The sequence below is a fragment of the Nerophis ophidion genome, linkage group LG01 (assembly GCF_033978795.1).
Source record: "Nerophis ophidion isolate RoL-2023_Sa linkage group LG01, RoL_Noph_v1.0, whole genome shotgun sequence".
Lineage (NCBI taxonomy): Eukaryota > Metazoa > Chordata > Actinopteri > Syngnathiformes > Syngnathidae > Nerophis > Nerophis ophidion.
Window position 1 is genome coordinate 14,845,595 of NC_084611.1, and position 14,093 is coordinate 14,859,687.

At 36.4% G+C, this 14,093-nt stretch overlaps 1 protein-coding gene across 1 annotated transcript; it reads right to left on the bottom strand.

Moving 5' to 3' along the window:
* Nucleotides 1–1,308: 1,308 nt before the first annotated feature.
* Nucleotides 1,309–10,343, bottom strand: LOC133550806 (activated RNA polymerase II transcriptional coactivator p15-like). Its single transcript, XM_061896858.1, has 5 exons — nt 10,190–10,343; nt 7,677–7,746; nt 7,484–7,603; nt 7,221–7,329; nt 1,309–1,955 (listed from the first exon to the last, which is right to left on the bottom strand). The coding sequence occupies exons 2-5, from the start codon at nt 7,743–7,745 to the stop codon at nt 1,876–1,878; spliced, it is 378 nt and encodes a 125-aa protein (XP_061752842.1). The 5' UTR covers nt 7,746; nt 10,190–10,343; the 3' UTR covers nt 1,309–1,875.
* Between the last annotated feature and the right edge of the window lie 3,750 nt (nt 10,344–14,093).

The window sequence follows — 14,093 nt, forward strand, 5'->3', positions numbered from 1 at the left end:
GAATGTACGTATAAATGAGTGTATGCGTGTATGAATGGGTGAATGTGCCTGTATTGTATATGAATGGGTGAATGTGTGTGTGGATGTGTGTCTGAATGGGTGAATGTGTCTGTCAATGTGCGTGTGAATGGATGTATGAATAAGTAAATGTGCATGTGAATGTGTATGAATGGGCATACGTGAATGGATGAATCTGTGTATGAATGGGAGAACGTGTGTGAATGTGCGTATGGATGTGTGAATATGTTTGAATGAGTGAATGTGCGTGTGAATGGGTGAATCTGCGTGCAAATGTGCATATGAATGGGTCAAAGTGCATGTCAATGTGTATGAATGGGTGAATGTGCCTGTGTATGAATGGGTGAAAGTGTGTTTGAATGTGTAAGTACATATGAATGGGTGAATGTGTGTGTGTCAATGTGCGTGTGAATGGGTGCATGAATAAGTAAATGTGCATGTGAATGTGTATGAATGGGCGTTGATGAATGGATGTGTGTATGAATGGGTGAACGTGCATATGGATGTGTGAATATATTTGAGTGAATGTGTTTGTGAATGGGTGAATCTGCGTGCAAATGTGCATATGAATGGGTCAACGTGCATGTCAATGTGTATGAATGGTTGAATGTGCGTATAAATGAGTGAATGCGTTTATGAATGGGTGAATGTGCTTGTGTATGAATGGGTGAATGTGCTTGTTGATGTGCATGTGTACAGTACATACATTTGAATGGGTGAATGTGTGTCAATGTGCGTGTGAATGAGTGCATGAATAAGTAAATGTGCATGTGAATGTGTAATGGGTGACTGCATATGTGTGTGCGCATAGATGTGTGTATGAATGGGTGAATATGCATGTGTGTATGAATGTGTGCATAGATGTGTGTATGAATGGATGAATGTGCGTGTGGATGTATGTATGAATGAGTGAATGTGGAAATAGTGTCAAAGTGCTTTGAGTACCTTGAAGTATCATATCCATGTAATATTGCATGTTGTGTGTAACGTGACAGTGACAAGGAAGAAACAATATAATTATGGACATTACACAACTACTTACTTTTATGCTACAATTACCTGAACAGAAACACAAATGTAGACAAAAGAATCAAGAAAATGAAGTAATTTGATGTGATCCAGTCTTGTGTCGGTCTAAAATGTGGTCTTGTTCGTGTTGCTGTGACTACTCTGGTGAAAAGTCTACACAATAATTCAAGACAATAAATTAGTCCCATGAAAACGCTCAATGATCAAAATGATACAAGTGAGAGGAACTGATTGGACACAAAGGATTATTCGATACCATACCACCTTTTCAATGATGCCATTTATTTTGAAAAACTAACAACAGTCTGTAGGAATTGATACAGACGTCAGAATTCTGCAGCACCCAAATATCAGAATTAAGTCCAAGGAGGAAGTGCAATGAGTGAGTGGATCGACAGCTTGACGATCCACTCACGCTATCACCAACACTTGACTGGAACATGACACACACGCGCGCACGCGCAACAATTAGCAATAAGTCCAAGGAGGAAGTGAAATGAGTGAGTGGATCGACAGCTTGACGATCCACTCACGCTATCACCAACACTTGACTGGAACATGACACACACGCGCAACGATTAGAAATAAGTCCAAGGAGGAAGTGAAATGAGTGAGTGGATCGGCAGCTTGACTATCCACTCATACATTTCAGCAACACTTGACTGGAACATGACACACACGCACGCACGCACACTTTGACGCTGCTACTTGAACTAGGTTGAAAAGAGGGTGTAGGTGAAAAAGACTAAACTAGATCAGCGTTCCAGAAGTCCGTAAACCGTTCCAAACCAGACGTGAGAAAAAGAGGCTGGACTTTGGAAGGAATGCTTATACCCGCTTTATGGCATCATCGATTTCTGAAATCTGCTCCTTCAGCTGGCTCCACTGTTCTGGGTTCAGGGAGATACCTGAGATGGAAAACACAAAGTTGGACATGAGTACATAAACAATGGCAGTGCTAGTATGCAAGTACATCAACGACAAGAGCATTAGTATGTAAGCACATAAACAACGAGTGTACTAGTATATAAGCACATAAGCAACTAGAGTACTAGTATGAAAGTACATTAACAACAAGAGTACAAGTATGTAAGCACATAAACAACGAGAGTACTAGTATGCAAATACATAAACAACGAGAGTACCGGAACTCTCTAAGAACTAAAGTTCTGTGGGTGAGTAATGTAGAGTTTGGTAAGCACATAAACAACGAGAGTACTAGTATGTAAGCACATAAGCAACTAGAGTACTAGTATGTAAGTACATTAACAACAAGAGTACAAGTATGTAAGCACATAAACAACGAGAGTACTAGTATGTAAGCACATAAGCAACTACAGTACTAGTATGAAAGTACATTAACAACAAGAGTACAAGTATGTAAGCACATAAACAACGAGAGTACTAATATGCAAGTACATAAACAAAGACAGTACCGGAACTCTCTAAGAACTAAAGTTCTGTGGGTGAGTAATGTAGAGTTTGGTAAGCACATAAACAACGAGAGTACTAGTATGTAAGCACATAAGCAGCTAGAGTACTAGTATGTAAGTACATTAACAACAAGAGTACAAGTATGTAAGCACAAAAACAACGAGAGTACTAGTATGCAAGTACATAAACAACGACAGTACCGGAACTCTCTAAGAACTAAAGTTCTGTGGGTGAGTAATGTAGAGTTTGGTAAGCACATAAACAACGAGAGTACTAGTATGTAAGCACATAAGCAACAAAAGTACTAGTATGTAAGCACATAAACAACAAAAGTACTAGTATGTAAGCACATAAACAACGAGAGTACTAGTATGAAAGTACATAAGCAACGCGAGTACTAGTATGCAAGTACATTAACATCAAGAGTACTAGTATGTAAGCACATAAACAACGACAATACTAATATGTAAGTACATAAACAACGAGAGTAGACGGAACTCTCTAAGAACTAAAGGTCCGTGGGTGAATAATGCAGTTTGGTAAGCACATAAACAATGAGAGTAGTAGTATGTAAGTACATAAACAACGACAGTACTAATATGTAAGTACATAAACAACGAGACTAGACGGAACTCTCTAAAAACTAAAGTTCCATGGGTGAATAATGCAGAGTTCGGTAAGCACATAAACAACGAGAGTATCAGTATCTAAGCACATAAACAACGAGAGTACTAGTATGTAAGTACATAAGCAACGCGAGTACTAGTATGCAAGTACATTAACATCAAGAGTACTAGCATGCAAGTACATAAACAATAAGAGTACTGGTATGTAAGCACATAAACAAGAGGATTAGTATGTAAGTACATAAACAACGAGACTACCAGACTCTAAAAACTAAAGTTCCGTGTGTGTAGCGTTTGGTAAGCACATAAACAACGAGAGTACTAGTATGTAAGTACATAAGCAACGAGAGTACTAGTATGTAAGTACATAAATGAGAGTACTAGCATGTACGTACATAAACCACGAGAGTAGTGAAGTGAATTATATTTATATGGCACTTTTTCTCTAGTGACTCAAAGCGCTTTACATAGTGAAACCCAATATCTAAGTTACATTTAAACCAGTGTGGGTGGCACGGGGAGCAGGTGGGTAAAGTGTCTTGCCCAAGGAAACAACGGCAGTGACGGATGGCGGAAGTGGGGATCGAACCGGCAACCCTCAAGCAACGAGAGTACCGGAATTCTCCAGAACTAAAGTTCCGTTTGTGAATAATATAAAGTCATTGGTACTTTAACTTTAAACTCACTACACCGGTAGTTTTTAGCGCTTCCACAGCGAGTCTACTGACAGATTCAAGTTAGAACTGGATGAATGTCACATAACAAAAAGATAGACAAGAAGCTTATGGACTATGGTATCAGCACAGACTACAATGGTGGACGCGCGCAAATTTTCAGGACTGAAGCAGATCCCAAATACACATCAGCAAGTGCCAAAAACTAAGAAAAGTAGGTTTGACTAAAGGCCAGATAATATGTCTGCTAATAGGTGCCATTTTGTGGTAGATATACACACACCATAATAATACTCCTGAGTATGACTACAGTAGCCGTAATGTTGGACAATCCATCAAGTGGTGCGGCTTTATAGCTCACCAAAGTACTACTAAAACATTGTGACAGATTTTTGAGAGCCCTGTGTAATGTTCTATATTCTCAATGGAACATTTAAAGTTTTGATGTTGTTTCCTGGCGTCACATGGCAGTCTACATGTACCTCTTTTGACTGCCATCTGCTGGTCACGCTTATCATTACACCATCTACAAATAAAACATTCTAATATGTGATTGTTTTTGACTATTTGTGTTTTGGTTTTAATGTTCTACAGAAAAGTAATATATCCAATATGTGGATGTTTGACTATTTTGTTTCAATGTACTACAGAAAATTAATATTATATTCAATATGTGGATGTTTTTGACTATTTTATGTTTCCATGTTCTACAGAAAAGTGATATTATATCCAAAATATGGATAGTTTTGTCTATTTGTGTTTTTGTTTCAATGTTCTACAGAAAAGTGATGTATCCAATATGTGGATGTTTTTGACCATTTTGTTTCAATGTACTACAGAAAATTAATATATCCAATATGTGGATGTTGTTGATTGTTTTGTTTCAATGTACTACAGAAAAGTAATATTACATCCAATATGTGGATCTTTTTGACTATCCATCCATCCATTTTCTACCGCTTATTCCCTATGAGGTCGCGGGGGGCGCTGGTGGATCTCAGCTACAATTGGGCGGAAGGCGGCGTACACCCTGGACAAGTCGCCCCCTCATTTTATGTTTAAATGTTCTACAGAAAAGTGATATATCCAAAATGTGGATGTTTTTGACTATTTTGTTTTAATGTAATAACGAAAATTAATGTTATATCCAATGTGGATGTTTTTGACTATTTTATGTTTCCATGTTCTACAAAAAAGTGATATTATATCCAAAATTTTGGATGTTTTTGACTATTTGTGTTTTTGTTTCAATGTACTACAGAAATATGTGGATGTTGTTGACTCTTTGTGTTTATGTTTTAACATGTTTTTTGCATCTATGTTGTTTATAAAAGATGTCCGTTAAGAAAGCAACATTTATTTAATCCTAATATTCAGTCTTGTATTGTTCATATTGTATTTTCATCTACATTCTGAATGTGTTTTTTAGTAAAAACTACTATTTGGTTGCGTCTTTGAGATGGTCTGTTATAACATTTTTGGTATGAGTCCTTATTGTGTGATTGTTTGGACCATCATGTGATCAGCTTTTATCCGTTTTTTTTTTTTGCAAAACCTAGGGATATTTTCACTTATTCCCAGAAACATTTGCTGTTTAAAGTGTTCATAATAAGGATGTGTGCATGTACAGCAGATGACATGGCGTGTAGTGCCGCTTAACCTGCCTCTTAGTTAGACCTGTGTCACCTGACTTCAAACTTGACACCTCATTGGCTGCTGGGACACGATCCATTGCGGTAGTCTTCTTTACCGGAAGTGGGTCTTGCGTTTTGAAGCAGCCGATTATTATGCAATGAATTGTTAAACATTGATTTTTTTTCCCCGTACACTGAATTTTTATACATATTTGCTTATGGGATAGGCTCCAGCTTCCCCCGCAAACCTCAGGGGGAAATGCGGTAGAAATGGATGGATGGAATTTTTAAAAAAAATAACTGGTTTTTACATGCTGATTTCTTACAGCAATTTTTTATACACTGAAATATTGTTACATACTGATCTTTTTTTATACAGATTTTTAAAAAATACTGATTTTTACACTGGATTTTTTTAAAACTGAATTTTTATACACCGAAATGTCCAAAAATTATTTTTTAATACATTGAATTGTTTAACACTGAATTTTCATATATGATTCATTTTTATTGTGAATTATAAAACACTTGGATCTGTTTATACACTCATTTTTTATGTGATGATTTTTTTATACCATGATTTGTTAGGCACTGATTTTGGTACAGTGAATTGTAAAACACTAGACGCTGATTTTTTTAACACCAAATTTTTATACACTGAAATGTTACATACTGGTCTTTTTTATACACTGAATTTTTATATACTGATTTTTTTACACTGAAATGTGAAAAACTGAATTTTTATACACTGAAATGTTAAACACAGATTTTTTTTAACGCTGAATTTTAATACGCTCAATTTTGATTGCGACTTTTAAAACACTTGATTTTTTTGTACACTCAATTATGTGCTGAATTTGTATACAATGAATTGTTAAACACTGATTTTATTATATAGTGAATTTTAAAAACGCTGAATCTTTATACAGTGAATTTTAAAACACTGCATTTTTTTATTCACTGATGTTTATACACTGAATTGATAAACACTGATTTTTTTTAACTCAATTTTCAGATGCTGATTTTTTTTTATTGTGAATTGTTAAACACTTTTTATGCACAGAATTGTTCAGTGCTGAATTTTTATACAATGAATTGTTAAACACTGATTTTTTTTTATAGTGTGAATTTGAAAACACTGTTTTTTTACGTCAATTTTAAAACACTGGATTTTTATACACTGAATTTTGGTAAAAATTATTTTTTTATACAGTGAATTTTTATAATGAATTTTAAAATGCTGATTTTTTTATTTACTTACTTACAGAATTTTATTTTAAGCCTGAATTTTCATATGCTGAGTTTATATTGTGAACTTTTGTAAAAACTAGATTTTTTTATACACTCAATTGTTATGTGCTGAATTTTTATACAATTGTTAAACACTGATTTGAAAACACTGAATTTTTTATACACTGAATTTTTGTACAGTGAATTTGAAAAGACAATTTTTATACAATTCATTGTTAAACACTGATTTTTATACAGGCAATTTTTAAACACTGAATTTATATACAATGACTTTTGGTGCACAGATTTTTTTATAGTAAATTTTTATACGGTGAATCTTAAAACACCTAATTTTTTATTCACTGATTTTTATACACTGAATGTTTTAACACAGATCTTTTTACACAGTGATTTTTTTTTTTTTAAACTGATCTTTCTACACTGAATATTTTCAAACATTGATTTTTATACACTGAATTTTTTAAAAAAGCACTTGCTTTTTTGAAATGCTTTTTGACGGCAAAAATTCAGTTCTCCAAATTCAAAAGCAGCTTAAGCGGCTCCTGGGGGTTTACCTTTCTTCCCAGGCTTCATATCCCCGTCTGAGTTGTTCCAGTACTCTCGGATGTCGATCAGAACTTTTCCTCTGAAGTCCCGGACACTCACGTATCTCATCCTTCCAATCTGCCAACAACACCTGCAGTTATTTCACTTCTCCACCTCCACGCTCCCTTTCCTGCGCATCCATCACACGCCTTTGTTGACGACCACTTGAAAAGCCCAACATAAAGTGGGAGTTTTGTGCGCTGGGCTTGCTAGCTGAAGTACTGTCCGTCACCTGAAACATGTTGTCCTCGCTCTTGCCGCCGTCTTTGGACGAGCCTCCCGGCTTAGAGGTCTCCCCACCTTTTGCTTTCTTTACCGTTTTCTCTGGCGTGCTGGACTTCCTTTTCTTTGTCTAGAAACGACAGAGATCTTTCTAGAGCGTACAGATTTCACGTGGTGAGTGTCGCATGAATAAAAACACCAACCTTGGTTTCAACCTCGCTCTCAGAGTCGCTTCCACTAGTGGAGGACAGAACTTCCTTGGTTTTAGGCATTCTGTAAGAGGGATTAAATACTTATCCTGCTGTGTGATGCTGGAAATACAGCATTTCTACAAATAATCACTCCATCATAATAGTCTAAACAAGACAAGATGAGTTTCATAAGAAATCAGGCTGCATTCTAAAAGTCAATTTTTGCATTGCTTTGTCGCCATCTTGTGGACAAAATGAGTATATGCACATATATATATATATATATATATATATATATATATATATATATATATATATATATATATATATATATATATATATATATATATATATATATATATATATATATATATATATATATTTTTTTTTTTCTATAGCCCATCAGGGCCTTTAGGTAAAACAGATTGTACACCCCTGTTCTATTCAAACATAACGTTGTCTGGAGAAAATATGATATCACACACAAATAAAGATGTCGTAGAGCTGCCTGTATCGCACATGATATCACACACAAGTAAAGACGCTGCAGGACTGCTTGTGTCGCACATGACACTGCACGCAAGTAAAGACGCAAGTAAACACGCTTCAGGATTGCTTGTATCGCACATGATATCACACACAAGTAAAAACTCTGTAGGACTGCTTGTATCGCACATGATACCGCACACATGTAAAGACACTGCTTGTGTCGCACATGATATCGCACGCAAGTAAACACGCTGTAAGACTGCTTGTATCGCACATGACATCGCACGCAAGTAAAGACGCCGCAGGACTGCTTGTATCGCACATGATATCACACACAAGTAAACACGCTGCAGGACTGCTTGTATCGTACATGATATCACACACAAGTAAACACATTGTAGGACTGCTTGTATTGCACATGACACCGCACACAAGTAAAGACGCCGCAGGACTGCTTGTATCACACATGACATCACACGCAAGTAAACACGCTGCAGGACTGCTTGTATCGCACATGATATCACACACAAGTAAACACTCTGTAGGACTGCTTGTATTGCATAAGACACCGCACACAAGTAAAGACACTGCAAGACTGCTTGTGTTGCACATGATATCGCACGCAAGTAAACACGCTGTAAGACTGCGTGTATCGCACATGACATCGCACGCAAGTAAAGACGCTGCAGGATTGCTTGTATTGCACATTATTTCACAGACAAAAGTAAATACGCTGCAGGACTGCTTGTATCGCACATGACATTGCACGCAAGTAAAGACGCTGCAGGACTGCTTGTATCGCACATTACATAGCACACAAGTAAAGACGCTGCAGGACTGCTTGTACCGCACATGACATCGCACACAAGTAACAACGCTGCAGGACTGCTAGTATCGCACATGACATCACACACAAGTAACAACGCTGCAGGACTACTAGTATCGCACATGACATCACACACAAGTAACAACGCTGCAGGGCTGCTTGTATCACACAAGTAACGACGCTGCAGGACTGCTTGTATCGCACGTGACATCACACACAAGTAACGATGCTGCAGGGCTGCTTGTGTCGCACATGATATCATACGTTTTACATATAAGCACTTATATTTTTTTGGGTGGGGGGCTGATTTCGGATAACGTCGGATTGGAACATGTTTTAGTTGCATTTTGTTTTGTTATAAATTTGTAAAAATACGATTATACAGTTTTGAATTGAATATACAATTATTTAAAATTTTATATCAAGCTTTTGTCATTTAAAAAATGGATGTCATTGTAACATCACGCCATTTTTTTTTTGAAATTTCATTTTTAATCTTAAATTAACATTTTATAAATCCACATCGTGTTCCTAATGTCGGGACACACATGAAAAAATGATACAATTATGAAATATAATATTTTAAAAAAATACATTTGTAAATTTAATATTTTTCATAGAAGTCGTATTATTTTGTAATATTTATTTACAATGAGAAAGCATCTCATTTTAATTGCTGATATTTTTCATGCGTTATTTCCGGCGGTACTTTGTGAAGAATTTACGTTGACGGCAACATTTCTTGAAAATAATGTCAAAATCAGCACGCAAGAGTTTATTTTTGGACAAAATTAAAAAAACGAATATATTACCAAATTGTTCTTTGTCGCGAAAGACAGAAATGACGTCATTGTCGACGTCACCGGTTCGTGTGGAACAATAGGAGCGTTGCTTTCATTAAATGAATGAAGAATTAAAAATGTCTCGCATAACACGGGAAATAACATAACATCTTTATAGATGAAGCAATGCCAATGAGAATATATATTTTTAAACGTGTATCACGGTATTTCCATCAGAATAGTGTTGCCATGACACATGGCGAGCCAAGCATTAGCCATGAACATCCTGTCTAGGCCAGGCTGCCGTTATTATACACACACCTCCAACAATAAGACCATAAGTCACATCTACGTCGGCGTTTGTTGAGTTTCAAAACCGACGGAACGGTCTAATGTGAGCTTTTTTTTCCCAAATAAGACATACTTACATGACTTGAGTAGCGACGATTATTTCTTTATTCTTCTTCTTCTTCCCGGTTTTCTTTCTTCTTCGTGTGCTTGTTTGAAGCGGTTGAGATATGGACGGTTTAGACGCTCGGCACTGCCACTCTGAGGCTGTAATTGGAATGACAACTAAAAAGCTGTTCAAATGCTCATTACTGCTGCTATGTGGATGGAGTGTGCAACAATAAATAGGAACGTCACCTTCGTTTCGGTTTATTATTGATACCATCCATCCATTTTTTACACCGCTTATTCCCTTTCGGGGTCGCGGGGGGCGCTGGCGCCTATCTCAGCTACAATCGGGCGGAAGGCAGGGTACACCCTGGACAAGTCGCCACCTCATCGCAGGGCCAACACAGATAGACAGACAACATTCACACTCACATTCACACACTAGGGCCAATTTGATACTGTTGATATTAATTTATGTTTGACTACCTTTGGATTGTTTTGAGTTTGTGTTTATATCGAACATGCATCCATTCAATTTCCAGTTCGTCTATTCAACATGTTCAAAAAGGAGTAGGAAGAAGCACAGCTTATCCAACCCCTTTTCCTTTACATAGAAATTGCTAACACTTTTGCTCACTTCCTACGGGTTGAAACACACACACGCATCCACAATAATATACGCCACACATACACACCCTATCCCCCCCAACCCAACGCCCTCAACGCAAATCCCATAGGGGTGATGAATGGATGGTCAGCGCCTGAGCGCTGCGGCCTACCACCATGACCTTGAACTACCTTCCCTCTGTTGCTAGATATCTCGAGATGCATGTTGTAATATGTATATGTGCTTTGCTATGGAGGTTTTTCCCACTCCAGACTGGGCACCCTTAGGAGTCCAGTTCGGATTGTATTTTGTTAGTCATCCTTCCCCAGCGTTTAACTTTTCCCCATCTTTTACGGGGCGCCTTCTGGCAACCCGTCAGCGTTCTTGTTCTGTAACCCTGTACACTGTCTAATCTTGAACAGGTTTGTGCCGAAAACAAAGTTTCGTTATTTGTGCAATGACAATAAAGACCTATCCCATCCTATCCGATCCTCAACTTATTCACAATATACTCCATTAGTAGGAACATTAAAAATAAATAAATAATTAGTTAATTTATATTTCATATGGTGAGATAAATAAGATGATCTAGAACATGAATGGATGGATGAAATAAAATGGTTCTTCTCCTGTATACTTTTAAACACTTTAAGTTGGAAGAGTTTCTTGAAGTGGATCATATTAGTATGTTTGATTTCTTTGCTGAAGACATTCCATAATTTAATTCCACATAATGATATACTGAAGGTTTTTAGGGTTATAAGTGCGTACAAATGTTATTTTCCCTCTTTTGTTGCAAGTAAATACACACTATTTAAATGTTACTTTTTAACGAGATGAGACAATCCCTGCACTAATGCTGAAGTTGAAATTAAATCCTGGATTTTTTTTTTTTATATATATATAAATGTTGAAGTAGAGCACACAATTCCTGAACAGGCTTGATATTTGGAATTTGGAACATTTTGAATCAGATGAAAAATGTGGGAATTGTGGAACTTTAAAGAATGTCCCATTGATTTAAATGGGAATTTTGAGAAAAGTGGGAATAATAATAATTTGAAAAAAAAAAAGGTAAACAACTTGATTGGTCTTGAATGAGTTGAAATGGTTGGTGTTGAAATTTTTCAAATTGGTGGAAAAATGTTGAAGTCGTAACATGTTGAATTGAGAAATGGTATTACGGTATTCCTGGAATTTCGGGAAATTTTCCAGTTCAAAAAACATCTTCGTTTTTTTTGGCTTAAATAAGAGAATTGTTTTGAAGGTGGAACGATTGAAATGCGTTGATAAATGTGTAAGTAGTGGCCAGAAAAAAGGGTGGAAATAGGGCTTGGGAGAAGCAGGAACTATGGAAAATTCTGGAATTTTTTGGGAAAATTGGAAAAGAGTAGTTTGAATTTCCAGAATGGTGAATAGTGTTGAAAGTGGAATGGTTTGAATAGGTTGAAAAATGTGGAAATGGTAGAAGTTTGAAAAATTGCCAATTAATTTTGAATGGGAAAAATGTCCCGGAAAACCGGGAATTCTGGGAAATCAGGGAATTTTTGGAATTTGTTAAGGGAAAGCCCGTGATTCCCGATTAGGCTGAACAGGTTGTAGTTGGACCGGTTTGAATCGGGAGAAAAATGTGGAAGGTAGAGCGTGTTAAAATCTGTAGAAGAAGAAGTTGTTGAGTAATAGAAGAAGGAATTCCTGAAGGAATTGTGTGAATGCTCCAATGCTGAAGTTGAAGTGAAATAATGTAGTATGAATGTAAGAATAGTTTGAATGGCTTGAATGTTGAAGAGTTTGAATTTCCAGGAAAACCGGAATTTGGTTTGGAACTTGGGAAAGTGTTAGTTGGATGAGTGGAATGTGTTGACGTTGGAATGGTTTGAATAGGTTGAAAAATGTGGAAGTCTGAAAAATGGACGGTTAATTTTGAATGGGGAAAATGTCCCTGAAAACTGGGAATTCCGGGAATTTTTTTAAATTGTTGAAGGAGCACACAATTTTGAACAGGCTGAATATTTTCAAGTTGGAATAGTTTGAATCGGATAAAAAATTTGGGAGTGGTATAACTTTGAAAAGGGTGCCATTCTTTTCAATTGGAATTTCATGGAGATTTCGGGAAAAGAGAGATTTTTTGGAAAAATGCTAAAAAAAAACAAACCCTGAATGATCTGAATGAGTTGAATGAATGAATGGTTGGTGTTGGAACTTTTCAAAATCGTTTGAGAAATGTTTAAGTGGTAACACTTTGAATTTAGAAATGGTATTATGGAATTCCTGGAATTTAGGGAATTTTTCCAGTTAAAAAAACAACATGGTTTTTTTGTCCTAATTAAGAGGAATGATTTGACGGTGGAACGGTTGAAAAGTGTGGAAGTAGTAGTAGACAAAAAAAAGGGTGAAAAAAGGGTTTGAAAAAAACGGGAATTCTAGGATTTCCTGGAATTTTTTGGAACTTCACAAAATGATAGCTTGAATGTCCAGGATGGTGAAATGTGTTGAAGGTGGAATAGTTTTAATTGGTTGAAAAATGTGGAAATGGTTGAAGTTAGAAAAATGGCCAATTCAATTTCAATCGGAAAATGTCCCTGAAAACTGGAAATTCTTGGAAATCCGGGTATTTTGAAAATAGTTGAAAGAGAGCACACAATTTTGAACAGGCTGAACATTTGAAGTTGGAATGGTTTGAATCGGATAAAAAATTTGGGAGTTGTGTAACTTTGAAAAGTGTGCCATTCTTTTCAATGGGAATTTCATGGAAATTTGGGAATTTCGGGAAAAGAGGGAATTGCTAAAAAAATAAAATAAAATAAAAAAAACCTTGAATGATCTGAATGAGTTGAATGAATGAATGGTTGGTGTTGGAATTTTTCAAATTGGTTGCAAAATGTTGAAGTAGTTACATTTTGAATTAGGAAATGGTATTATGGAATTCCTGCGATGAGGTGGCGACTTGTCCAGGGTGTACTCCACCTTCCGCCCGATTGTAGCTGAGATAGGCGCCAGCGCCCCCCGCGACCACACAGGGAATAAGCGGTAGAAAATGGATGGTATTCTGGAATTCCTGGAATTTCGGGAATTTTTCCAGTTCATGAAAAAAATTAGTCTTTTGTCGTAATTAAGAGGAATGATTTGATGGTGGAATGGTTTGAACAATGTGGAAATAGTGGAAGTTAGAAAAATAGCCAATTTAATTTGAATGGGAAAAATGTCCTGGAAAACTGGGAATTCTTGGAAATCAGGGAATTTTTTAGAAATTGTTGAAGGAGAGCACACAATTTTAAACAGGCTGAACATTTTGAAGTTGGAATGGTTTGAATCGGATAACACATTTG

Coding starts and splice junctions, on each gene's coding strand:
- LOC133550806 (XM_061896858.1), bottom strand. CDS start 7,745: ATGCCTAAAACCAAGGAAGTTCTGTCCTCCACTAGTGGAAGCGACTCT. Junction 7,604..7,676: donor AGAGCGAGGTTGAAACCAAG/GTTGGTGTTTTT, acceptor TGTCGTTTCTAG/ACAAAGAAAAGGAAGTCCAG. Junction 7,330..7,483: donor GCGAGGACAACATGTTTCAG/GTGACGGACAGT, acceptor TGTTGTTGGCAG/ATTGGAAGGATGAGATACGT.